The 25,284-nt window shown below is 49.2% G+C and overlaps 1 protein-coding gene across 2 annotated transcripts in view; it reads left to right on the plus strand.

Moving 5' to 3' along the window:
- Positions 1-738: 738 nt before the first annotated feature.
- Positions 739-25,284, plus strand: part of PPP2R2C (protein phosphatase 2 regulatory subunit Bgamma) — a 166,961-nt gene continuing 142,415 nt past the window's right edge. The window contains exon 1 of one of the 2 annotated variants that reach the window (XM_070791766.1): positions 739-986. In XM_070791766.1, the coding sequence (XP_070647867.1) occupies positions 917-986 (70 nt within the window). In that variant the 5' untranslated portion in view covers positions 739-916. Of the gene's footprint in view, positions 1,064-25,284 lie in introns of both variants that reach the window. The other variant, XM_070791767.1, reaches the window with a different exon arrangement.

A 25,284-nucleotide genomic window follows, 5' to 3' on the forward strand; every position in this document is an offset into this window, starting at 1 on the left:
GCTCTCCACCCACCAGGAGTACCTGGGCACGCAAAAAAAGTGAAGTCGCTCGGTCGTGTCCGACTCTTTGCGACCCCATGGACTATAGAGCGCCAGGCTCCCCGGTCCATGGGATTTTCCAGGCAAGAGTACTGGAATGGGTTGCCATTTGCTTCTCCAGGGGATCTTCCCGACCCAGGGATTGAACCCGGGGCTCCCGCATTGCAGGCAGACGCTTTACCGTCTGAGCCACCGGGCACGCAAAGTGGCCCCAACATGCTCAGCTGCCCAGTGCCTCCCGCCCGCTGGTCATCTCCTTCCTCCCTCGCCCGCTGGCATACCCAGGAACCAAAGGTGTCCATCCGTGAGACTGAGAGCGCAGAGGGGCAGCTTCTGCCGGGCGAGCGCGGCTCCACCTGCAGGGTGCTGGGCGGCGGGCGCTAGGCGGGAGGCGCGGGCCGTGGGGGCGGAGGAGCGGGCGGCGCGAGGGAGGGGCCTGCGACAGCGGCGGCGGCGGCGGCCCCAGTCCGCGCAGCCCGGCTCGGCCCCGGCTCGGTCGGCGCAGCGCCGCGCGCGTCCCCTCCCGTCGCCGCCGCCGCCGCAGCCAGGCGCACCGGCACCCAGCCGCCGCCGCCGCCGCCGGGGCGCACGGACGCAGCGCGCACCGCCGGCCGGAATGCGCGCCCGGGACCCGGCCCGTCCCCACCCGCGGCCGCCGCCCGCCCGCCGCGCTCAAGCCTGACCGCGGCGCCCGCCTCGGCCGCCCTCGCCCGTTCCCCGGCCGCCCCCTGGTCGCGCGATGCCCGTCCTCCGGGGCCCCGGCGGCCCGCGCCCTTGCTAGGCTGCGGCGGCATGGCCCGCGCGCCCGGCGCGACCTCTGCGGATTGCATCGGTGTGCGGCGGCGGGGCATGCCCAGGGCACCGGGCACGGCCTTCAATGGGCGAGGACACGGACACGCGGAAAATTAACCACAGCTTCCTGCGGGACCACAGCTATGTGACTGAAGGTAACGTACGTGTTGTCTGAGGCCCCTTCCGGCCGGCCGCGGCGTGGGGATGCCGTCGCACCGAATGCCCTCCGAAGGTTTGGACCGCGCGCTGTGTGTCGTGTCCCCCCACCCCACCCTACCCCACCCCCCACGCCCCGGTCCGGGAGGGAGGGAGCCGGAGGGCGCCGGTCTCCTGCTGCTCCGTAGCCTGACAGGGCAGCGCCCTCCTCCGAGCCGCCCTCCGGCGGGCAGCTTTCTGCCTCCAGGCCTGGTGGCACCCTGAATCGGCCCCGGCCCTCATTTTTTGTAAAGGCCACCTCTGCGTCTACTCTGGTAAAGACATCCCGGGCGAATTTAGTGGCTTCAAATCCTGGGTTTGCCCTTTCATCCCAGTCCAGAGCCCGGCAGAATTTTCTAGGTTGCCCACTCCCCGGAGACTAAGAGCGACCCAGGAGGAGAAAAAAAAAAATTCCGTGGCCAGATTGCCCCAGAGGCTCGAGGTTTTCGGCTCCTCCCCGTGGCCAGAAGCAAGGTCCCTTAGCGGGGTGAGAGAAGGTAGCTAGTTTGGGGTGGATCTTTTCTTCCTGGTAAATAAAATGAGACAGGAAGAGCTGACCCTACACTGTCTGAACCCCAAAGTGGGACCTGCTACCCCAAACGGGCCCTGCATTGGAAATCCCCTAAATTGGCCTTACTCCCCACTCCGAGGCTGGTGGGATCTAGAGGGTCAGCGACCCCTTCTTATAAGCCAGTAGTAACTTCAAGTGTACCCCGGCTCCACCCTGCCCAGGGAACGGTGGGGAAGCTCCCAGGCCTTAGCCAGGCGCCCGCGGATTGGAGCCTCCATTGCGGATGTGGAAGGGCCGGCCGCGCGGGGTGTTGGCATGCATTGGTGGGGACCCCTTGTGCCCGGAGACCTTCCCGGGTTAAGAGGCTTGACTGCGTCTTCCCTAGGGGCTGCCGGACTGGTTGCAGAGGTGTTGGTGGGTTTTAGCAAGAGGTTCCCTGGTGGGTGCTTCTGTGGGAGGGGCCCAGGGCTTTGCGTGCCGCGGGGTTGGGCCGCGTGGGAGCCCGGGTCAGGAACCCGTGTGGGCTCCGAGCGGTGGTGACTCGACTCCGGGCGCTGTCCAGCCAGCGCCGATTCCAGGCTCCGCCGGAAATGAGGCCGAGGAGCCTGTCGGAGCCCTGCGGAGGCCTGGAGAGCGCCGGACCAGCGCGGGGTGGGCTCCCAGGCGTCCCGACCCAGGGATGCTGAGGCTGGGTGTGTGACCTGGGCGGAGTATAGGCTGGAGAGTGGCGCTCCCCACTCCCCAGAGGAGAAGCGCTGAGTCACGCTTTGCTGATAGGTGTGTGTAGGGAGAGGGGGCAGGGCTGCTCGGGCTAGCTGAGGGCTCTGCCTCAAGTTAGGGGTTTCCTGGGGAAGCGGGGGTCCAGGGCATCTGAAAAGGGTCCTTTGTCGCCGGCTTTGGAGAGGCCGAGGAAGGATCAATGTGTTTCCTGGGTGTTCTTTTTGCTGGCAGCCTGCTGAGAGGCAGAGGTGAAAGGCTGCTGAGTTGCTGGCAGGTGCCCCAGTGGTCTGGCTGGAGCCAGGAGAGGGGATCTTGGCAGGTCATCCTGATCTGGCTTTCTGGAGGAGCCTCTAGTTTCTCATCTGTGCATGGAGGATGCTGGAACAAGGCGCTGGACTCTGTGACTTAAAAAGCACTGCCTGACTCATAGTGGACATTGGCAAACCCTAATTCCTTCTTTATCCTGTCTCTCCCCGTTTTTCTCATGAATTCACCAGCTCTTAGAAGGGAGGAACAAGGGAGACGTGCATAGTTATCAGAGTAGGAGGTGATAATTGTTAATTCTTCATTCATGCAACAAATATTTACTGACATCTACTAGTGTTTTAGCCCTGGGGACTGGACACAGGTCCTGCCCCCTGGGCAGCCTGAATTCTAGAAGGGAGCCCCATTATGGGGACAAATCTCTTTCCCCATCTGTGAAATGGGACTGAATAATACCACCCTGTCTACAAGTTTTAGGGTTTATGTGGGGGTTAGGTGAGATGGTGGGCTTCCTTGGTGGCTCAGATGGTAAGGAAACCACCTGCAATGTGAGAGACCTGAGTTCGATCCCTGGGTTGGAAGATCCCCTGGAGGAGGGCATGGCAACCCACTCCAGTGTTCTTGACTAGAGAATCCCCATGGACAGAGGGGCCTGGCAGGTTACAGTCTGTGGGGTTGCAAAGAGTTGGACACAACTGAATGACTAAATACAGCACAGCATAGGTGAGATGGTAGATGAACTGACCCCAGAACTACAAATTGTGAACTAGCAGCCTACATTTATGGAGAACCCATTATGTGTTGAGGCCTCACAGGAGCTCCACATTCCCCACATGCCCATTTTATAGATGAAGAAACTGAGGCTTAGCCTTTGTCCACATCCCAGACTGAGTGCCACTGTGTGCAGGGCATAGGGCTCTGTTCCTAGGAATGCAGCAAGAAACAGGATTCAGAGTTCCTGCCCTCAGAGAACAGGGTCTAGTCAAGAAAGCAATAACAATAATTATTAGAATTATATGAGATTTCTGGCCACCCTGCGTGGAAACAGACCTTCCTGCTATTGCATCTTGCCCATATTTTGTGCTCAGAGCACAGAGTAGGTCACGGATTTGGGTGTCAGACAGCACATGTGCATGCTCGGTTGAGTCCATGTTGACTCTTTGTGACCCCATGGACTGTTGCCTGCCAGGCTCTTCTGTCCATAAGGATTCTCCAGGCAAGAACATTGGAGTGGGTTGCCATGCCCTCCTTCAGGAAATCTTCCCAACCCAGGGATCGAACCCATGTCTCCTGTGGCTCTTGCATTGCAAGTGGATTCTTTTACCACTTGAGCCACTGGGGAAGCCTCAGATGTCAGACAGACTTGGGTTCAAGTCCTACTTCTGAATCTTCATGCGCTGTGCAACAGGCACAAGTTACTAAACCTTTCTGATCTTCATTTTCCCCCTCTAAACAGAAGTAATAATGACTTGTCTTAAAGGATTGTTGGGGATATCAGTGGTTATGCTAATATAGACAGCATCTGGCACAGTGCTTTTGGCCTATTGGAAGCATTTTATACATGGTACTGTTAGAATTTAAAAGTCTTGTTCCTGGAGGAGCTTCACAAGCAAATAATGGATGCTGGGAGTTTGTAAAAGTGCCAAGTGTACAAATCCCTGTTCCAGCTGGTCATTTGGCCGCAAACACAACACCCCAGTGGCTGTGATCTCCTTCCTGTTCCTTAAGCAGGGCATTTTTTCCTTTCTCTCAAGGTATTTGCACTGGCTGTGTCTACTACCTGGAACACCCACCTCCTGCTCTTCCTTCTCATCCTTTAGGTCTCGAGTTAAATGTCATCTTCACCAGTGGGAGCCCGCTTCCTCAGTTTCCTCTTGTAAAATCCCAAATACCTTGGGAAGAGTTTAGGTTTTGTTAGTAATTCACACCTTCTGGTCACTAGGCATGGACATGTGTCACCATGGAGCACAGAGAAGTTTGCAAAATGGATGTGTGTTGGGGGAGAGCAGTACAGTTAAGGTTCTCAGGACAGTGGAAGGACCTGAGCCCTAGAGAAAGGGGTCCCAGGGATCAGAGAATGCCAAGGAGTCTCTGTTTAGACTTTTCTCAAGAGCCAAATATGACTTCAAGAAGGACTCTTCCTGGCTATGTTCTCTTGCTGCAGTCCTAGAACTCAGGTTTTCATTTGTTTGATTAGTCTTGAAGTCATGTCCAACTCTTTTTGCAACCCCATAGTCTATAGCCTGCCAGGCTCCTGTGTCCATGGGATTTCCCAGGAAAGAATACTGGAGTGGGTTGCCATTTCCTTCTCCAGGGATCTTCCTGACTCAGAGACTGAACCCAAGTCTCCTGCATTAGCAGTTGGATTCTTTACCACTGAGCCCCCAGGGAAACCTGGACTCAGCTTTAGGGTGAGTTAAATAGACATGTCTAGGCTAGACTGGATCTGAGAAATACGTTCATCCTCTTCCATGCAGTAGCATTTACCAAGCACATGCTTTTCTGCATCTGGGTCTGGGCAGGCAGGGATGAACCAGAGTACTTCCAGTGATTGGTTCAAAAATGAACATGGGAGTCCTCTGTGGAGGTTGAGTGGAGAGTAGAGAGAGCTGCAGGAAGCTGCTCCCTTTCTTGTGATGGAACACAGAAGCCCCCCCAGCAGCCGCCTTGAGACCATGGTGAAGCCGGTCTTAAGCCATCAACAGTGAGTGAGATGTTGGTGACTCCTGGATTAACCAGGCCTAATGTCCACCCTACCTCTGGGCTTCCAGTTCCATAAGCTTCTATATTTACTCATTGCTTCAAACTTGAAACCAAGTCTCTGTTACTTGCAGCCAGCAGCACCCCCACTCATACAGCCTTTAGTGATTGTCGCGAAAACAGAAAAGCTGCCCTGTCACTCACGACCATAACACAAGATACTTAAAGCCAGTAGATAGCTGGGTTTTTTGTGTGTGTGTGTGTGTGTGTGTTCTGTTTTGGAAATCCTCTTTGATCTCTTTCACGCACTCAAGTCAAAACTGCAGAGTTCTGATTTCCCCTCCTGGTACTTCCAGCCACATGAGGGATCCCAAGATCTGCTGTCAGGAGACCTAGGTTCCTGGTGGGGACTGGAGACCTGCTGGGGTCTGCAGACCTGCATTCCTGGTGAGGTCTGCTCTGGGTCTGTAATCTTGGGCAGGAGCCTTAGTTTCTGTTCCAGGTTTTTCTGCAGATCACTTGAAATGAGGGATGTGCAAATGTTTGATGTTGTTGCATCTTCTCTGTGGACTCCCCCACCATGCTTTGTGAATGGAATACATTCAGTGGACTCATGGCATTAAATGGCTTGGTGCATGTGATCATACCCAGCCCAGGGCCTGGGGCACAGTCAGGACTTAATAAATATTGTCCATAAATAACAATGTCTGTTCTTTAGGAGTTGGAGTCAGACTAGCTCTTAGCTGCATATTCCCTGATGGCTCAGATGGTAAAGACTCTGCCTGCCATGTGGGAGATGGAGTTTGATCCCTGGGTTGGAAAGATCTCTGGAGAAGGGGATGGCAATCCACTCCAGTATTCTTGCCTGGAGAATTCCATGGACAGAGAAGCCTGACAGGCTTTGTAGTACATGGGGTTGCAAAGAATCGGACACAACTGAATGACTAATACACCCACAGCCCATAGAAATGTCAGACTGGCTGACCCAACTTCATCTCCAGCCTTAGGGAAATTGAGCTGAGAGGGGAGGTTATGTCTGACAGTGACCTGAGCCAGCCCAGAGGGAAAGCGGGAGAGCCGGCTTTTGATTTTTGAAATCTTGTTTCCTTTTGCTTCCACTTAGAACTGTCCCTTTCATAAGCTTTCATGGGGTTTCATGAGCTGATGTTGTTTCCACTTCTGGCGTGGGGGCAGGGTGGGAGGCTGAAATGGGACACCGGTGGCTGTCCTCTGTAAAGTCACATCACCTCTCTGAGCTGCAGTTTCCCTGCACTGCTTCCTGCCCTGGGATTCCACAAGGCCACATGGACTCCCAACAGTTCACTCTGGGCAGGGGCTATTATTGTTATCAGTTTCCTCAAACTGTCGTGGAGGCCAGCCCTCACTTAAAGGTTGGTGCGGTCAACGAAGTAGGGGTTTTCTCATTTTCTTTCTGCAAGATGGAAATCAAATGCTAATACAATGCTTCCACATCATCTCCTGGTTGTTTTTACCTGCTGCAACTTTTGGTCTTTATCCTTAAAGTCAGCATAGCTAAGGGATGTTTCCCTGAGAGGTGTTTTAGGTCTTAAGACCCGAAGCATGGCTGTGTGAAAGGCTGGTGCTTAATGGGAAGGATTATAGAGTAACAATGCAGATAAAGAGAAAAGAATGGCCTCTAGATGAACATTGTTAGCCACTTGCCATAACTCCTTCCCATCTTTTGCAAATGCCCATGTCTGTTTTTAATAAAAGCTTAACCTTTCCATATAAACCATTTTGAAGGGTACTTTTCTCATTAAGCATGAGGTTATAAGAATTTTCCAGTCCCTTTGCTGAAGGGCTGGTTTTCTGGACATGCAATCCAGGTAGGCCCTATGCTCACATGCTCAGAAGGACCAAGAACCCTGTTCTTGGTTTAATTCTCCACTGTCCCCACCTTTAAGGACACCATTGTGTCCTTAAACCCGTGTTTTGTGAGTTACCTTTGATAGGATAGTGGAGCACGACGGGGAACAGAAGTGACACGTGCAACAAGCAGCTCCACTGTTCACACTTACCTGGGGTCACTTGGAATATCACTGAGCTTCTGAGCATCCTGAGCCACCAGAATTCTGTGAGTTGGCACCAGTCAGCATGTCCGTGATGGTGTAAACAGAGGCACTGACAGCCCGGAGAGGCCATGCTTTCTTTTTGAACCAGAAAACTTGTTTTGAATGCTGGAAGGAGGCAGTGACATTCTAAGAAGCACACAGCCCAAGGAACCCTAACATAACCCCTTTGTTACTCGTGAGACATCCCTGGTCTAGCTAGTCATTACTTCTGAAAACGATGGCGTCAAAAGAAAGGGAAAGGCGGACCATAGCTCCTGTTCCCGTCAACCCTCATTCATCACTGCGAGTGGAGATATGTGTCTAAAACACTCAAGCGTCAAAGAGTGAAATAAAAACGTGCAGTGTTCTTACTGCTCTTATACGAACAAGCTACGTGTACCTGCAGGAGCTCCCAGATACAAATTGTGTAATTCAGTGATTCTGCATTCTAGTTCAGTGCTCTTCTGTTTGCATTTAAAGCTGTAATTACACAATAGACTGGGCGATAAAATCCATGTTAATAAACTTTTTTTTTTCAACTGTCATTAAATAGCAAATAACTAAGACCAGTCATGGGTAAGAATAGAAAGCTTTATATTTTTGTACCTTTAGTGATACTTCTCCCTGCTTTTTATCCTCTGCATTTTCACTTTGCACTAGACCCCACAAATGCAATATGTTCAGACGCTCAGTCATGTCTGACTCTGCAGGCCCATGGACTGTAGTCCACTCGCCAGGCTTCTCTGTCCATGGAATTTTCCAGGCAAGAATACTGGAGTGGGTTGCCATTTCCTACTCCAGAGGATCTTCTTGACACGGGAATCGAACCTGTGTCCCCTGCATTGGCAGGTGGGTTCTTTACCACTGCGCCACCTGGGTGGGGAAAATCTCAAACGATCAACTATTCGATACCCTATGAGTTGTTGTCGTTTAGTCGTTAAGTCACGTGTGACTCTTTGCAATCCCGTGGACTGCAGCCCACCAGGCTCCTCTGCAAATGCTATGGATAGTCCTGTTGTGCTGTAGTGAGGAGTGTGGAATCCTTGATCCCGCCTCCCTTGGCTTTTGTGATTGGTGGAACTAGTGAGAACCTGTCACTCACTGGACCATTTTTCTCTGCTGAGCGGAGCTATAGTATTAAGGTCTCTGCTCCACCAAGAAGAAGCCTGTGTCTCCCTCATTTCAGAGACGAGCCTTTAGATCTGTCTCTCCCCGCAGGCCCAGGAGGTGGGGCAGTGGAGCAGGGGTCCCTAGCTCATTTCCCCCCCAAATTTACCATTAAGAAAGATATGTTTTAACCTTTGGTCCATCTTCCTTGTGTGTTTTGAAGTCCTAGCAGGGATGAAGGGTGTGTAACTGGTTCCCTCAGCCCTGCCTCCAAATACCATCCTTTTATCGGCTGCACACTCTCCCCTGAGAGATGTCATAGTTCAACTCATCACCTCCAACTGCTGGATAATTAGGCTGCCTATTTTCTTTTATAACTAACACTGAGGGAAGGAATGCTATGTATGTAAGAAGACACCCTAATCCCATTCTTCCCCCTAAATCTGAAATAATTTTGCTCAGAGAGAGTCCTGCACGTGCAACTTTATGTAGAAATTATGAATGTGCTTAATGTTCTCGACACTCACTGCTCAATTATTCTCCAGAAAGTTTCTCTACTTTATCTCATGCTGATCAGAATTGGGTATTCTAATTTGTTTGACCTTTGCAGATATCATAGATGAAAAAAATATTTGTTTTAATGCATGTCTGAATGCCAATGAGGTTGAACACTTTTCCCCTTGTGTTCAACAACTGGCATTTACTGATCCTCTTACATGCCAGAGGGAGGTGAGATGCCAGATATATAACATTGAAGAACAAGGTCATTCACCCATTCATTCATTCAACAAAATATTTCTGGAATGCCCACTATGTGCTAGGCGCAGAAGATACCCATATCTCTGGGCAGGGAGAGTGAGGCGGGGGTGAGAGGAACAAAGAAAGAGAGCTGAGCACCAACGTCTAAGGGACAGAGAATGAGAATTCTTGTTGGCCACCCAGCTAGAAGATAAAACGAGAAGGCTCTGGAGTCACAGACGCAGGAGAATCCTGGAAGGGAAGGGAGAGAGAGGGCTGGCAGGAAGAAGGGTGGATCAGCCAGGCTTGAACACTGCCAAGCGGTCAGAACAGTATCGGTAAGCATCACTCAGGTGCTCACACACACCTGGCACCTGGTCCTCTTTATTTGGTGATGTCATATTTCCACAAGACTCTGTACTCCACACCCCTAGTTCTCCCCATTGGCTTGCAGAATAGTTTGCTTCCCACTAGCCCCGTGCCCTAGGGAGGCTTCTTACTTAGCACATTTAGCCCTCATGCAGAATTACTCACCTGGTCTTCATCATTAAACAATAATGAAACAAACATAATAGCCATTATTGTTGTTCAGTCGCTAAGTCGGACTCTTTGTGACCCCGCGGACTGCAGCACACCAGACTACTCTCCTCCACTATCTCCCAGAGCTTGCTCAAGTTCATGTATATTGAGTCGGTGATGTTGCCTCACCATCTCATCCTCTGCTCCCTCTTCTCCTGTCTTCAATCTTTCCCAGCATCAGGGTCTTTTCCAATGAGTCGGCTCTTCGCATGAGGTGGCTGAAGTACTGGCACTTCAGCCTCAGCAACAGTTCTTCAATGAATATTCAGGGTTGATTTCCTTTAGGATTGACTGGTTTGATCTCCTTGCAGTTGAAGGGACTCTCAAGAGTCTTCTCCAGTACCACAGTTTGAAAGCAACAATTCTTCAGTGTTCAGCCTTCTTTATGGTCTGACTCTCACATCCATACATGATTACTGGAAAAACCATAGCTTTGAGTACATGGACTTTTGTCAGCAAAGTGATGTCTCTGCTTTTTATTACACTGTCTAGATTAGTCATGGCTTTCCTTCCAAGGAGCAAGCATCTTTTAATTTCCTGGCTTCAGTGACCATCCACCATGATTTTGGAGCCCAAGAAAATAAAATCTATCACTGCTTCCACTTTTTCCCTTCTATTTGCCATGTAGTGATGGGACCAGATGCCATGATCTTAGTTTTTTGAATGCTGAGTTTTAAGCCAGCTTTTTCACTCTCCTCTTTCACCGTCATGAAGAGGCTCTTTGGTTCCTCCTCACTTTCTGCCTTTAGAGTGCCTTCTGCATATCTGAAGTTGTTGATATTTCTCCCGGCAATCTTGATTTCAGCTTGTGATTCATCCAGCCAGGCATTTTGATTGATGTACTCTGCATAAAAGTTAAATAAGCAGGGTGACAATATATACTTTATCATATTCCTTTCCAAATTTTGAACCAGTCTGTTGTTCCATGTCTGGTTCTAACTGTTGCTTCTTGACCTGCATACGGGTTTCTCAAGAGACAGGTAAGATGGTCTGGTACCCCCATCTCTTTAAGAATTGTCCACAGTTTGTTGTGATCCACACAGTCAAAGCCTTTAGCATAGTCAATGAAGCAGATGTTTTTCTAGAATTCCCTTGCTTTCTCCATGATCCAGTGAATGTTGGCAATTTGATCTCTGGTTCCTCTGCCTCTTCAAAACCCAGCTTGCACAGCTGGAAGTTCTTGGTTCACATACTGCTGAAGCCTAGCTTGAAGGATTTTGAGCCATTATTATGATCGACCATTTATTGGGCACATACTGTATGTCAAATGCAATGCTAAATGCTTCATCTTATTGGATCCCCACAAACCCCAATGTATGTGTGTGTGTGTGTGTGTTGTCTGCATTTTACAAAGGAGAAAGGTGAGGCTTGGGCACTTGCCCAGCATCACTTGGTTTGTAAAGAGCCAAGCTGGGGTTTGAATGCTGGCCATCTGCCTGTAGAACCCACTCTCCTGATCTCCACACTGCTTAGTCAGACTGACTGAGCAGTGACAGGTGGCCCATTCTGTTCTGGTTCTGCACCCAGCTTCAAAGGGTCTCTTGACTTGAACCCAGGACTGCCTGGCACAGTGCTCATGCTGGACACGCAGCTAGAACTGCACTTGTCCCAGCCGCGTGGGGGTGAAATTAATCCAGATGGGTCAGTGAGAGAAGGGGTCCCCTCCACCGCAGGGTGAGTGGTGGGGGGTAATCACAGCTCTGTGAAGAACAGGTGCTTTGGTACCGAAGGGAGCAGCCTTTCCTGGGTCAGGAGTGGTGGTGTATGGAGATACATTCTAGTGCATTCCAAGCAGAAGGAACAGCATGTGCAGAGTGACATGTGCTTGTCCCCTGACAGAATCTGGACTTCTCTGCCTGAACCTCAATTGTAGTTGCCAGCCTGCCTGGGGACCAGGACCCACCTGGGACTCCTGTGCTGCCCAGGATGGGCATTGCCCCTTTGAACAGTGGGACCCATTGTCCTTAAGAACCCTGGGCTGAATGGCACATTGAGGCAGAACAAAGGCTGTTCAGAGGCTCCGGCTGCCCCAAGCAGAGATGGGATCTCCAACTGCAGCCGTTGGGCCTCCTCTGGACCAGCCTGGCCTCCTGCATCCTCCTGCCCCCATGCCCTGCTGAGGTTGCAGCCATGGCCCCAGGGGCTGCCAGGCCTGGGCTCCGCTCCTGGCACAGCTGGGCACCTTTGGTAGGTTCTTCAGCCTCTGATCCAGTTTCCCCATCCCTGAAGCAGGGGGAGAAGTGCCTGCCACCCAGGCTTTTTGTATTATGTGCAATCATGTGCATATTGTGCTTACATCTCAGTAAAAGGGAGCTACTTGTACTGTCCTTATCAGCTTCTGGGTTTCTTTTCACAATTTCAATAAAGTCTTAACAAAACCTTTCAAATATGTACCAAAGTAGAGAAAATTTTATATCGACTGTTCTTCACCCATCCCCTCGCCTTTCAGCTGCTCTCAAGATTTTGCTGTACTTTCTTCATTTACCTTCCCATTCTTTTGGCTTAAGAATTTTTAAAAATATATATTTATTGATTCATTTGGCTGCATTGTGTCTTAGTTGCAGCACACGGAATGCTTTTAGTTGTGGCATGCAAACTTGGTTGCATCATGGGAGATCTAACTCCCTGACCAGGGGTCGAACCCCTGCCTTGGGAGCATGGATCCTTAGCCACCGGACCATCAGGGAAGTCCCTTGGCTTAAGAATTTTTAAGTACTGGATTTCTATGGTGGTCCAGTGGTGAAGACTCTGTGCATCCAGGGAGTATGGGTTCAATCCCTGGTCTGGGAAGTTCTGCATGCTGCGTGGTAAAGCTAAAAAAAAATTATTTTTTTAAGTGAATTCAAGACTACTGTTATTTTACCCCTACATCAGCAGGCACCTCTGAAAGGTGAGGGCATTTTTTTTTTTTGCATAACCAAGTATCACTATCTCACTGAACAAAATGGGTACGAATTCCTTTCAATTTAAATTCTGGTCCATGTTAGTGAATCAGCTCTACTTCAATGCAACATAAACAAACATTGATTAATTCTGGCTCATTTTAGCAATGTCTCCAGGTATCTCAAAAATGTTTTTTTTTTTTTTTAATAGCTGATTGGTTTGACCCAGGTTCTAAAGTCCTGCATCTACTTTTGGTTATTCTGTGTCCTGAGTCTTTTCTGATGGAGATCAGTCCTCCACCCTGACTTGCTGAAGACAGTCGTTACTATTTTGTAAAGAATTACAGTTTAAACCCTGTTGTCCATAATCCCTGTCTGGACCCCAGTATTGTGACAGGACTGGATGCTGACAGGTGGTCGCCTGGGTGGTGGAAATCCCCAGGCGTGCCCGCTTCTGATTCCAGGATCCCTCCTCACCACTCATCAGCTGAGAGATCCTGGGCAGGTTGTTCAGCGGTGATGCCATCGGCACCAAGAGCTACTCACATTACAGACCCATGAGCAAAATAAATGGTTTCTGTTTGAAGACATGGACCAGAATTTAGATTGAAAGGAATTCATGCTCATTTCATTCGGTGAAGACATTGAGTTTTGAGACAGTTTGCACAGCGATAAGTGGCTGGAATGGTCATAGATCCCCGAAATTGAGTTCCCAGTCCTGCCCAGCTTCTTCTGAGGCCCCTTGTCCAGCTTCTGTGTCTCCTAGATTCTGTGACTCCCTCAGGACCTTCCAATAACTTCCTTCCTGCTTATGTTGACCTCCGTCAATTTCTGTTCCTTATAACTAAAGAACTTTAGTTCCCAGTCCCAGCCAGAAGGGATGACTGAGCTCAGATCGTAAGACAGGACAGGAACCTGGCCTTCCTGAAACAGAGGACCTGGAGTCCCATCTCGTGCAGCATCAGCAGACATGTATCTCAGACACACGTGCTTCGTCTGTACACAGCTCAACACCTGGCACCCACCCGTACTTCCTAGGTGCCGGGTATTTGTGCATTTGAATGACTGAGTGAACAAATGGCATATCTGCAAATCCGATCCCAGAGCAGTCCAATTTTTTTTTTTTCCCCAAATGCCTCTCTTCCCCCTGGCCACACTCTCTGGGTATAGGCAGTCTTAACTTTGCACTGTCCTAACGTGTACAGATTTCAGCACCACAGTTTAGTTCAGTAATGCCAGCCCCCCAACCACACAACCCAGATTTCAGCTGCCCCTGAATGGTAACCCTGAGTACAAACCTTGCCCGTTGCCCTCCAGCCCAAGGATCACTAAGTAAATAACATACGAGCATCGTGATCTGTGACTGAGTCGTTTCTTTCCGTGTCTGTCGCTGGTTGGTCCCTGTGGGTCTGTGAATTCACACACAGACAGTAAAGCATATAGAGATGGTGCCTCCTTGTTTCCAGGTGATAAACCCACATGACATTTTCCAAAAATGGGTAGTCAAAAGAGGGAACTTGGCTCACAAAGATGCTGTTCAGAAAAGAGAGAGAGAAAAAAAAGAAAAGCGATAATGCTGGAAGAAGAATTTGGATTGAATGTAAAATGCAGTTATAGAGGAAATCTCCCACTCTGGGAATGCTGAAGGTGCAACCATTTGAAATTCTGTGTAGCCAGGGAAACTAAGTCAAGCTGAACTAATTGACATAAATGAGGGAAGTGCCTGTGACCAAAAAAAAAAAATTAAGATGTCTCAGGGGAGGTGACACTGGTAACATATTTCATGTTGAACTCTTAAAGATATTTCACAACATTGAAGGTGCAGAGAATAGAATCTTGGAAGCTGATCTAAACTTAGAAAGGCAATTCTCCAAGGCATAGAAAGATGCTTGCCCAGCATCCTAAGTTATTCAACAAGCAGAGGGAGCCAGCACTGCTGAAACTAGCCTAGATGCAATTTTTACAAAAAAAAAACAAAAAACAGCAGGAATTCTCAGTGTATATAGTGTTTTACATGACTGGGTACTAAATAAAATACTAGTTTTACTCTTCTACTTCCCTATACGTTTATAACCATCAATAAGAGAGTTTTTAAGGTTTTTTAAAAGTTTTTCAAAGATTATGAAACTTTTCTAAGTTTTCACCTTGATTATTAAGATCACTCTGAGTGATTTTGGCTTGCATCGTCATTTTAAGGTTCCACACAGTTGTGCAAAGTGGGGTCTCCCTAAACTCATGCCAGATGGGCAGTGTCTATCCTGCATGGCCCTTCCACATGTCCAGGGCATGGTGATGGTGAACCATGGGTCGAGAACTGGAGCCAGCATCCTCTTTGTTGCAAGTGGAAACTGGAGAATATTAAATAACTCAAATTGCTCACTGCCGATATGGTTAGACAGCTGATGGGTCACTAGGAGAGGGGCATACGCCTCCTGTCCGCACCGTTCACTGTGCAGACCTCCTAGCCAGCCTGTCTGCTTCAGGAATAATCCATCATGGAATGAACTGGCTGAAGGAGTCAAGGGCTGAATAATAGGGGTTCCTATGCCAGCTCTCAGTGCGAAGGTGATTAAAAAAAAAAAAAAAAAACCAACCCTGCATATTTTCCCCAAGGAGAGGTAATGCTCTTTATTGAAGCTGTGAAAATACAATCCATCATCATAATGTACCCCATGTTGTCATACTCCAGGAGCTAAGGTACATGTATGCTAAGATGCTCCTTGCAAGGTTTTAATTTTCTTCCTCTGTTTATTTTATCTCATTGCAGAAATGTTTGAAAATGCAGAAAGTAGAATAAAGAGGGGAAAAAAATAGTGTCTTTGATTCCAATGGCCTACAAACGTCCCAATATTGTTGTATTTCTCTCTTAACTGCCCCCTGTAGATTGTAGTATAAATACAGTTTTGTTTCTTTAAAATATTTAACATGCTGGATCATTCCTGTATATTATCATATACTCCAAGTGAACAATTTTTGGGTATATGCATGCTCAGTGGCTTTAGTTGTGTTTGACTTTTTGCAACTCTGTGGACTATATATATTCTCCAGGTAAGAATACTGGAGTGGGTTGCCATGCCCTCCTCCAGGGGATCTTCCCAACCAAGTGATGGAACCTGCATCTCCTGCGCTGTAGGTGGATTCTTTACCGCTGAGCCACCAGGGAGTCCTGAACAAATTTTTAATGGCTGCCTAACAGTCCATCAAACCAGTCAATCCTAAAGGAAATCAGTCCTGAATATTCACTGGAAGGACTGATGTTGAAGCTGAAGCTCTGATACTTTGGCCACCTGATGCGAAGAACTGACTCATTGGAAAATACCCTGATGCTGGGAAAGATTGAAGGCGGGAGAATGGGATGACAGAGGATGAGATGGTTGGATGGCATCACCACTGCAATGGACATGAGTTTGAGTAAACTCCGGGAGTTGGTGATGGACAGGGAAGCCTGGTGTGCTGCAGTCCATGGGGTCACAAACAGCCGAACATGACTGAGCAACTGAACTGAACTGAATAGTCCATCATACAGATATAGTTATTTATTCAATAACTACCTATGGATTTATCCATCAGACTGAGGTCGATCCTCTGCAGTGAGGGTATGGGTGTGAGGAAGAAGGATGCAGGAAAGAGGAGGAATAGGGTACAGCCCCTCCCTTGAGAACCTCTGGAACCAAGGAGACATAAACAGATGATCATAACACGGAGCTAGGGTGTAGCCTGGGAGCAGAGAGGTTGAGGTCAGAGCAGACGAGGAGCTGGTCCAGCAGGAGAGTAGGGTGTCGGGGAGAAGACGTCCCAGGCAGTAAGGATGTTATGGGGAGAAGCTCAGCAGTGAGATGCAGTGAGACTCTTAGGGTTGCTGGACTGGTAACGTTTGGTCTTGGCGCTCCTGGACAGCTGTGGCAGATGAACACACCAAACAGGCCTCTGGTGAGACAGGGGGCATGGCCACCTCTCCAGGCAGAGAAGGAAGAGAGAACCGAGAGTGACCAGAGGTCTCTGGGAGTTTGGAGAGTGACGTGGGGGAGCGAAGTCCAGATGGGGTTGTGAACACTTCGAAGAGAGGCGAGAAGACCCCAGGGAGATGCCCAGAGTCAGCAGTGGAAGAGGGTGGAGGCAAAAGTCGTGGGAAAGAGAGTTTGTCCAGGCCAGGTTGGAGCGGTAAGCGTAGTGGAGAAGGAAGAGTTGAGCCTCCTCTCGTAGTCTTGGGTCAACAGAAGCATGTTCCTAAAAATGATATAGGTGCGGATGACAGTGGTGGAGGGTTGAGAGACCTCCCACTCTTGCACACTTATATCCCAACTTTGGGTGTTTAAAGATGTGAGACATCCTTGAAATTTACATCTTTTTCTGTATGTCAGGTTATTCCTGTCTCTGGATATCTGGGAATGCAGTTTCTGGGTGAAAATGTAGGAGTGTCTTTAAAGGGCTTGAATAAAGATTTGAATATCATGCCTGCTGAACTAAAAATCAGATTTAGCAAAATTTTGCATGTGGGTGATCTTTAAAAGAGTAAGTCCACATATATAATGCAGCTGTGGAGTAATCTGCAGATTACAGCAAACCCATCAGTCTCTGTCTCTTGCTTAAAAAAAAAAAGATCAATTCACCTCCAGCACATCGTGACTTATGGCTGTGTTCATTATCTCTTGATGTGTGTCTGTTGGGTGGTGGACTCTGCCTGTGCAGGAGAGGAATCATGCCGTGAACCTTTCTCCATGTGTGCGACTATATTGTCTTCGTGGTAAAATAATAATGGTGTGGTGATGACAAGGGAAGCTTCCATTTCTTGACTCCTACGATATCATGAGATGTATGTTCATCGTCTCAATGGAACTTTACACCTGCTCTAGGAGGTGGTGGGAATGAAAAAAAAAAAGTGAGAAAAGTGTTAGTAGCTCAATCGAGTTCTGTCCTTGGGATTCTCCAGGCAAGAATATTGGAATGGGTTGCCATTCATTTCTCCAGGGGATCTGCCTGACCTAGGAATCAAACCCAAGTCTCTTGGATTGCAGATGAATTCTTTCCCGTTTGAACCACCATGACCCCCTTTTGTATAACAGGAAACAAAGTCCCAGAGAGGTCAGGTCATACACCTGAAGTCACACAGTGGTGTTATGGTCAGTACTGTGTGCATACACGCGTGCTAAGTTGCTTCAGTCGTGTCCAACCCATTGCGACCATATGGACCATAGTCCACCAGACTCCTCTGTCCATAGGATTCTCCAGGCAAGAATACTGGAGTGGATTGCCATTTCCTCCTCCAGGGGATCTTTCCAACCCAGGGATTGAACCCATGTCTCTTATGTCTCCTGCATTGGCAGGTGGGTTCTTTACCACTGGTGCCACCTGGGAAGCCCATGATCACTATTATTACATAACAAACCACTCTAAACTGTAGTGCCTGAAGATAACAGCCATTTTATTATGTCCCCAGAATTCTGTGGGTCAGGAATTTGGGCTAATCTGTTGTACATGGCAATGCTGTGTCTCCCTTCTAAACTGGTGGGTAGGCTGGTCTGGAGGGCCCCAGATGGTTTTGCTCACATGTTCTGTGTGTGGTGGGGCTGGTTCCCTGGGGACTGTAGAACTGTCCTCTCCAGCACGAAGGTCTCAGGGCACCCAGACTCCTGGGGGAGTGGGGCGGGGAGGGGCTGGCTTTCCCAAGTCAAGTGCCCCAGGAACCAGGTGGGAGACCTGGCTTGCTGACCTGCTCAGGGTCTCACATCACCGTTGTGTGACTTCAGTCAAGTCACAAGCTGGCCCAGGTTGAAGGGGAGTGAAGTTCTACCTTTGGGTTCAGGAAAATCCAGGTCACACTGTGGAGAACAGATGGGATGGGAGACAGGTTTGGGGCCCTCTTTGAGAACTGTGGTCTGCTGCAGGTGGCCGGCTGAGCCAGGAGCCGGCCAGAGTGTCTGACCTTGGAGGTGCTGCTCTGCCTTCTGTCTTCTTGACCATTCAGAGGAAGCAGAGGCCTTGCCCCAAAACCCTTTCTCTGTTCGAATACGAAAAGCATTCCGTACTGTTGCCTGTTTAAATACAGAGTTTGTGACAATGTGGATGAACCTTGAGGTCATTACGCTAAGTGAAGTCATACCATACCATCTCACTTCAATGTGGAATCTAAAGATACCAAGCTTAGAGAAACAGAGTCTAGAATGGTGGTTGCCGGGGCTGGGACTGGAGGAAATGAGATGTTGGTCAAAAGGTCCAGGTATATTCTGATAAATTCTAGAGATCTAATATATAATCTATACATTATATAATATAATGTATAATCTTCCCAGGTGGCACTAGTGATAAAGAACCCACCTGCCAACACAGGAGACATAAGAGATGCAGGTTCAATCCCTGGGTTGGGAAGATCCCCGGGAGGAGGGTGTGGCAACCCACTCCAATATTCTTGCTGGAGAATCTGGTGGACAGAAGAGCCTGGTGGGATACAGTCCAGAGGGTCGCAGAGAACCGAACAAGACTGAAGCGACTTAGCACACAGCACAGCACATTCAGTTCAGTTCAGTCCAGTCGCTCAGTAGTGTCCAACTCTTTGTGACCCCATGAATTGCAGCATGCCAGGCCTCCCTGTCCATCACCAACTCCCGGAGTTCACCCAGACTCATTTCCATCGAGTCAGTGATACCATCCAGCCATCTCATCCTCTGTCGTCCCCTTCTCCTCCTGCCCCCAATCCCTCCCAGCATCAGAGTCTTTTCCAATGAGTCAACTCTTCGCATGAGGTGGCCAAAGTACTGGAGTTTCAGCTTTAGCATCATTCCCTCCAAAGAAATCCCAGGGCTGATCTCCTTCAGAATGGACTGGTTGGATCTCCTTGCAGTCCAAGGGACTCTCAAGAGTCTTCTCCAACACTACAGTTCAAAAGTATCAATTCTTCGGCACTCAGCCTTCTTCACAGTCCAACTCTCACATCCATACATGACCACAGGAAAAACCATAGCCTTGACTAGACGAACCTTTGTTGGCAAAGTAATGTCTCTGCTTTTGAATATGCTATCTAGGTCGGTCATAATTTTCCTACCAAGGAGTAAGCGTCTTTTAATTTCATGACTGCAGTCACCATCTGCAGTGATTTTGGAGCCCCAAAAAATAAAGTCAGCCACTGTTTCCACTGTTTCCCCATCTATTTCCCATGAAGTGATGGGACCAGATGCCATGATCTTCGTTTTCTGAATGCTGAGCTTTAAGCCAACTTTTTCACTCTCCACTTTCACTTTCATCAAGAGGCTTTTGAGTTCCTCTTCACTTTCTGCCATAAGGGTGGTGTCATCTGCATATCTGAGGTTATTGGTATTTCTCCCGGCAGTCTTGATTCCAGCTTGTGCTTTCTTCCAGTCCAGCATTTCTCATGATGTACTCTGCATATAAGTTAAATAAGCAGGGTGACAATATACAGCCTTGATGTACTCCTTTTCCTATTTGGAACCAGTCTGTTGTTCCATGTCCAGTTCTAACTGTTGCTTCCTGACCTGCATATAGGTTTCTCAAGAGGCAGGTCAGGTGCTCTGGTATTCCCATCTCTTTCAGAATTTTCACAGCTTATTGTGATCCACACAATCAAAGGCTTTGGCATAGTCAATAAAGCAGAAATAGATGTTTTTCTGGAACTCTCTTGCTTTTTCCATGATCCAGCAGATGTTGGCAATTTGATCTCTGGTTCCTCTGCCTTTTCTAAAACCAGCTTGAACATCAGGAAGTTCACAGTTCACATATTGCTGAAGCCTGGCTTGGAGATTTTTGAGCATTACTTTACTAGCGTGTGAGATGAGTGCAATTGTGCGGTAGTTTGAGCATTCTTTGGCATTGCCTTTCTTTGGGATTGGAATGAAAACTGACCTTTGCCAGTCCTGTGGCCACTGCTGAGTTTTCCAAATTTGCTGGCATATTGAGTGCAGCACTTTCACAGCATCATCTTTCAGGATTTGAAATAGCTCAATGGGAATTCCATCACCTCCACTAGCTTTGTTCGTAGTGATGCTTTCTAAGGCCCACTTGACTTCACATTCCAGGATATCTGGCTCTAGGTCAGTGATCACACCATCGTGATTATCTGGGTCATGAAGATCTTTTTTGTACAGTTCTTCTGTGTATTCTTGCCAACTCTTCTTAATATCTTCTGCTTCTGTTAGGTCCATACCATTTCCGTCCTTTTTCGAGCCCATCTTTGCATGAAATATCTATAGTGTAATGATTATAGTTAGTAATACTGTATTATATATTAGAAAGTTGCTGAGAAAGTAGATCTGAAATAGTTCTCACCACAAAAAAATGATAATAACTTGATGAGATGGAGATGCTAGCTAAGGCCATGGTGGTCATCATTTTATAACCTATAAGTGTATCAAGCCAACATGTTGTATACCTTAAACTTAGTGTTATATGTCAGTCATATCTCAATGTGTGTGTGTGAAAGTCACTCAGTCATGCCTGACTCTTTGTGACCCCATGCACTATACTGTCCATAGAATTCTCCAGGCCAGAATACTGGAGTGGGTAGCTTTTCCTTTCTCCAGGGGATCTTCCCAACCCAGGGATCAAAGCCAGGTCTCCCGCATTGCAGGCATATTCTTTACCAGCTAAGCCACAAGGGAAGCCCTGTATCTCAATAAAGCTAGAGAAAATATGGAAAATAAGAGGTGAATAAAAGTTATTTTTTTGAAGGTAGACTCAATTCTCGCAGACCTGCCTCCCTCTGTGCATCAAGCTGAAGTTATTAATACAAATGGGGGTCAGGTTGGGATGCAGCCTGTCAGTCGCTCCCCCCAGCCCTCTCCCACTGCAGGTGGGCTGTGCTGTGTGATGCCCACATCTGGAATGGTGGCCTTAGGTGAAGCTGTGCTTTCTTTCTTGGCAGCCCCCTGTGGTGGTGGGGGCGGTGATGACTGCAGAAGGGAACAGGTGAGCTGGCTGGTTTTCCTTCTCAGCTTGACTCTAAGGACACCCCGACCTCCCAGATCATCTATGCCTGGCTTTGAGGAAGCAGTTTTATTGGAAACCGTTATAGCCTGGTGGCCTGTCCCAGACACAGCCTACATGGCATCCACCCATTGGGTGATAGGGGACCATTGTCTGAGTTCATGTGATGGAAGGGAAGGAAGCTGCCCACCATTTCGTGCCAGTGAGCCAGGCTGGGCGAGCCATGTCCAGGTGTTGTCCAGGGCAGCCCCTGCCATTGTCTGCATTCAACAGATGGAGAGCCAGGAGCCTAGGGAGAAAAAGGGACATGCTGAGACTCGGCCTGTCTTCCAGTCTTGTTCTGAACGAGAGATGGGCTAGCATCATCTTAAAATCATCCATGTGTGTCCCAGGCAGTGACCTTGCCCCTCCAAGCCCTTCTCCTCTGGGAGTGGGGAGAGGACATTGGGCCATGTTAGAGGCTCCCCCAGCCCTCCAGCCTCAGATTAAGTGTGTGTGTGTGTTGGGGAGGAAGGGGGTCACCTTTTCCTCTCAGCATCAACAAAATTGATGGAAAGAGTCTCTGTCCACCAGGGTCCAGGTCATAGGCCAGGTGGGCACCTTGGTTTGGCCTCTGTCGATGGGCTCAGGCTCCCACCCCAGACCCCGGCCAGTCAGAGACCCAGGAGCCAAGATTCACATCTTTAATTTAAAAAAACAAAAGGTTTATTAAGATATAATTCACATACCATGCCATTCACCCATTTAAAGTGTACAACTCAATAGGTTTTTTGTATATTACTCAATTTTTTTAAAAATCGTGATAAAATATAAGGAAATCAGTGCTGAATATTTATTGGAAGGACTGATGTTGAAGCTGAAGCTCCAATACTTTGGCCACATGATGCGAAGAACTGACTCATCTGAAAAGACCCTGATGCTGGGTAAGATTGAAGGTGGGAAGAGAAGGGGACGACGGAGGATGAGATGGTTGGATAGCATCATTGACTCAGTGGACATGAGTTTAAGTAAACTCTGGGAGTTGGTGATGGACAGGGAGGCCTGGCGTGCTGCAGTCATTGGGGTTGCAGAGTCGGACACGACTGAGCAACTGAACTGAACTGATACATAGTATAAAATTTGCCATTTTAACCATTTTAAGTGTACAATCCAGTGGCACTAATTACATCCACAATATCATGCAACCATCACCACTATCTGTCTCCAAAATGCTTTGGTTACTCAAACAGAAACTCTGCCCCATTAAACAGTGGCCCCTTTCCCTCCACCCCAGTAACCTCTAAGCTGTTCTCTGTCCGTTAATTTTTGTCCTCTAGGATTCATACGGAGAAGGCAATGGCAACCCACTCTAGGACTCTTGCCTGGAAAATCCCATGGGCGGAGGAGCCTGGTAGGCTGTGGTCCATGTGATTGAAAAGAGTCGGACACGACTGAGCGACTTCACTTTCACTTTTCACTTTCATGCATTGTAGAAGGAAATGGCAACCCATTCCAGTACTCTTGCCTGGAGAGTCCCAGGGACGGGGGAGCCTGGTGGGCTGCCGTCTATGGGGTCGCACAGAGTCGGACACGACTGAAGCGACTTAGCAGTAGCAGCAGGATTCATATGGGCTTTCCAGGTGGCTCAGTGGTAAAGAATCCACCTGCCAAAGCAGGAAATGTGGGTTCAATCCCTGGGTCAGGAAGATCCCATGGAGAAGGAAATGGCAACCCTCTCCAGTTTTCTTCTTGCCTAGGAAATCCCATGGACAGAGGAGCCTTGTGGCCTATAGTTCATGGAGTTGCAAAGAGTCGGACATGACTTAGTAACAGAACAGCAACAAGGATTCATATAACAACAAGGCAGTCATACACTATCCTGTGTGTCTGGCTTGATCCACTGAGCAGAATGTCTTCTAGATTCATCCATGTTGTGCAGTCGGGAAGGAGGGTAGATCTTTGAAAGCCTGAGGTTTGCTGGGGAGAAAACTCATTCAACGAGATGGCTTGTTCTGCGGGAGGGACCCTGCCTGTGTCAACTGCAGGCTCGTCACTCGCAGCATCCTCCTGAGAGGACAGCTTCCCAAAGCCCTCCTCTACCCCAGCCAGGGGGCACAGGGTGGGCAGATCCACCATCCACTCCTGCCAACCCTGCATCATTTTTCTGTCCCCCATCTCACTGAGTTGTGAAGACCTGGGAGGTGGGGGTGGTTCTGTGCATTTTACAGCTGAGAAAACTGAGGATCCCAGAAGTTAAGACCTCCTTCAGCCAGGAGTAGGTAGTGCAGGGGTGCCCTGGGGCTGGTTCCTGTTGCCATGGGCACTTCCGATGACTTCTGACTCCACGCATTCCCTTTGGGGGCCCCTCCCCGCATGCTTTGTCCCCAGAGTGTTTTTATCTGCAGAGTAATTGGCACCGGGGGACTTAGGTCACCCTGGGGTCAGCCTTTTTCTGCCCCCACGGCCTGTGTGCAGTTGACCTGCCTTGGTCCCCCTCATACTTCTATAATTTCAGCTCTAAGATCAGGGCCAGAGGACTCTTGGGGGTCTCTTGAAGGGCGGACTGAGATAACGCACTACGTGCTTCTGATACACAGAAAGGTCTCATCAGATATTCATCTTTCTGCTGAGCAGTGGAACCCCAGATGGAAAGAGCCACACCCAACCCATCCATGCTTATCTGCATCCCTGGAAAGGATCCCCCAGGGGGTCTCCAAAGGCCTTGACTCTCGGCTCTGACCCACCATGATCCCAGTCCTACCTTTTGACCAACTGAGGGTGTCCTGTGGTGCAGCTGTCAGGATCTGGAGCCAGGCACTGGGGGCAGCCCATCAGGCAGTGAGTGCAAGCCCGCCAGGGGGCAGCATGGCCAACTCAGCCCCAAGGTCTCCTGCAATCCCGTGATGTTCTGAGCAAACCCTGATCTGTGCTGGCCCAGAGGGTGAATTGTATTTCAGGAGAGTGTTGTGCTTGAACATCCCGCAGCTCAGCAAGGCACCAAGGACCCACATGGCCTTGAGCTAAGGACTTGATTGATCACTTTGCTTCCAGGCAACTCCCCAGCCCCAGGCTTGGGAGGGTTTGTTGGAGCTCGGAGCCTGTGAATCTCAGGCATGCCTTGTTCTGGCCCCTCCCCTGTGAGTGACCCAGTTTTCCTTAGTCCAAACTGGGACGCTTGTCTGGCTACATGTGCATGTCCATATGGGGACGGGGCGCCAGGCAGGTGAGAAATTGGGGCAGTGGCTGAAAAGTACAAGATTGGACCTGTATCCTGGTAAGGGGCTGTGTGGCGTGGTGACAAGTGATGATGCTGGGCCTGGTGACCACTGTGCGGCCCAGGCTCTGCTGGTGGCTGGCTCTGTGACCCTGGGAAAGATACCTGGCCTCGCTGGGCCTCAGCTTCCTCATTTGTGGGATGAAGACCCTGCCTTGAGGGCACATAGGCCAGTGTGTTCCCTGAAGCAAGGGCATGAGCCCAAGAAGGTGGCACATAGGAATGAGGCCCACGTGCTTGGGACCAGTGTCCCCAGATGACCCAGGAAAATAATCCAGGAGACGTAGATGGGATGAGGGTGGAACGGGGTGCGCCCCAGGAACTGGGAAGTGAGGAAAAGCCAGCTGCACCCTGAGGGTTAAACGCCCATGTTCACACATCAGGAATCCAGTCTGGGGATGTGCAAGTCATTCTGAAGGGACAGGCAGCCCGCGGGCCAGCAGGAGGTGGCTGGATCCATTTTTGTCGCTAAGAAAGGCACAAGTCTGTGTTTTCAGC

The sequence above is a fragment of the Bos indicus genome, chromosome 6 (assembly GCF_029378745.1).
Source record: "Bos indicus isolate NIAB-ARS_2022 breed Sahiwal x Tharparkar chromosome 6, NIAB-ARS_B.indTharparkar_mat_pri_1.0, whole genome shotgun sequence".
NCBI classification, from domain to species: domain Eukaryota; kingdom Metazoa; phylum Chordata; class Mammalia; order Artiodactyla; family Bovidae; genus Bos; species Bos indicus.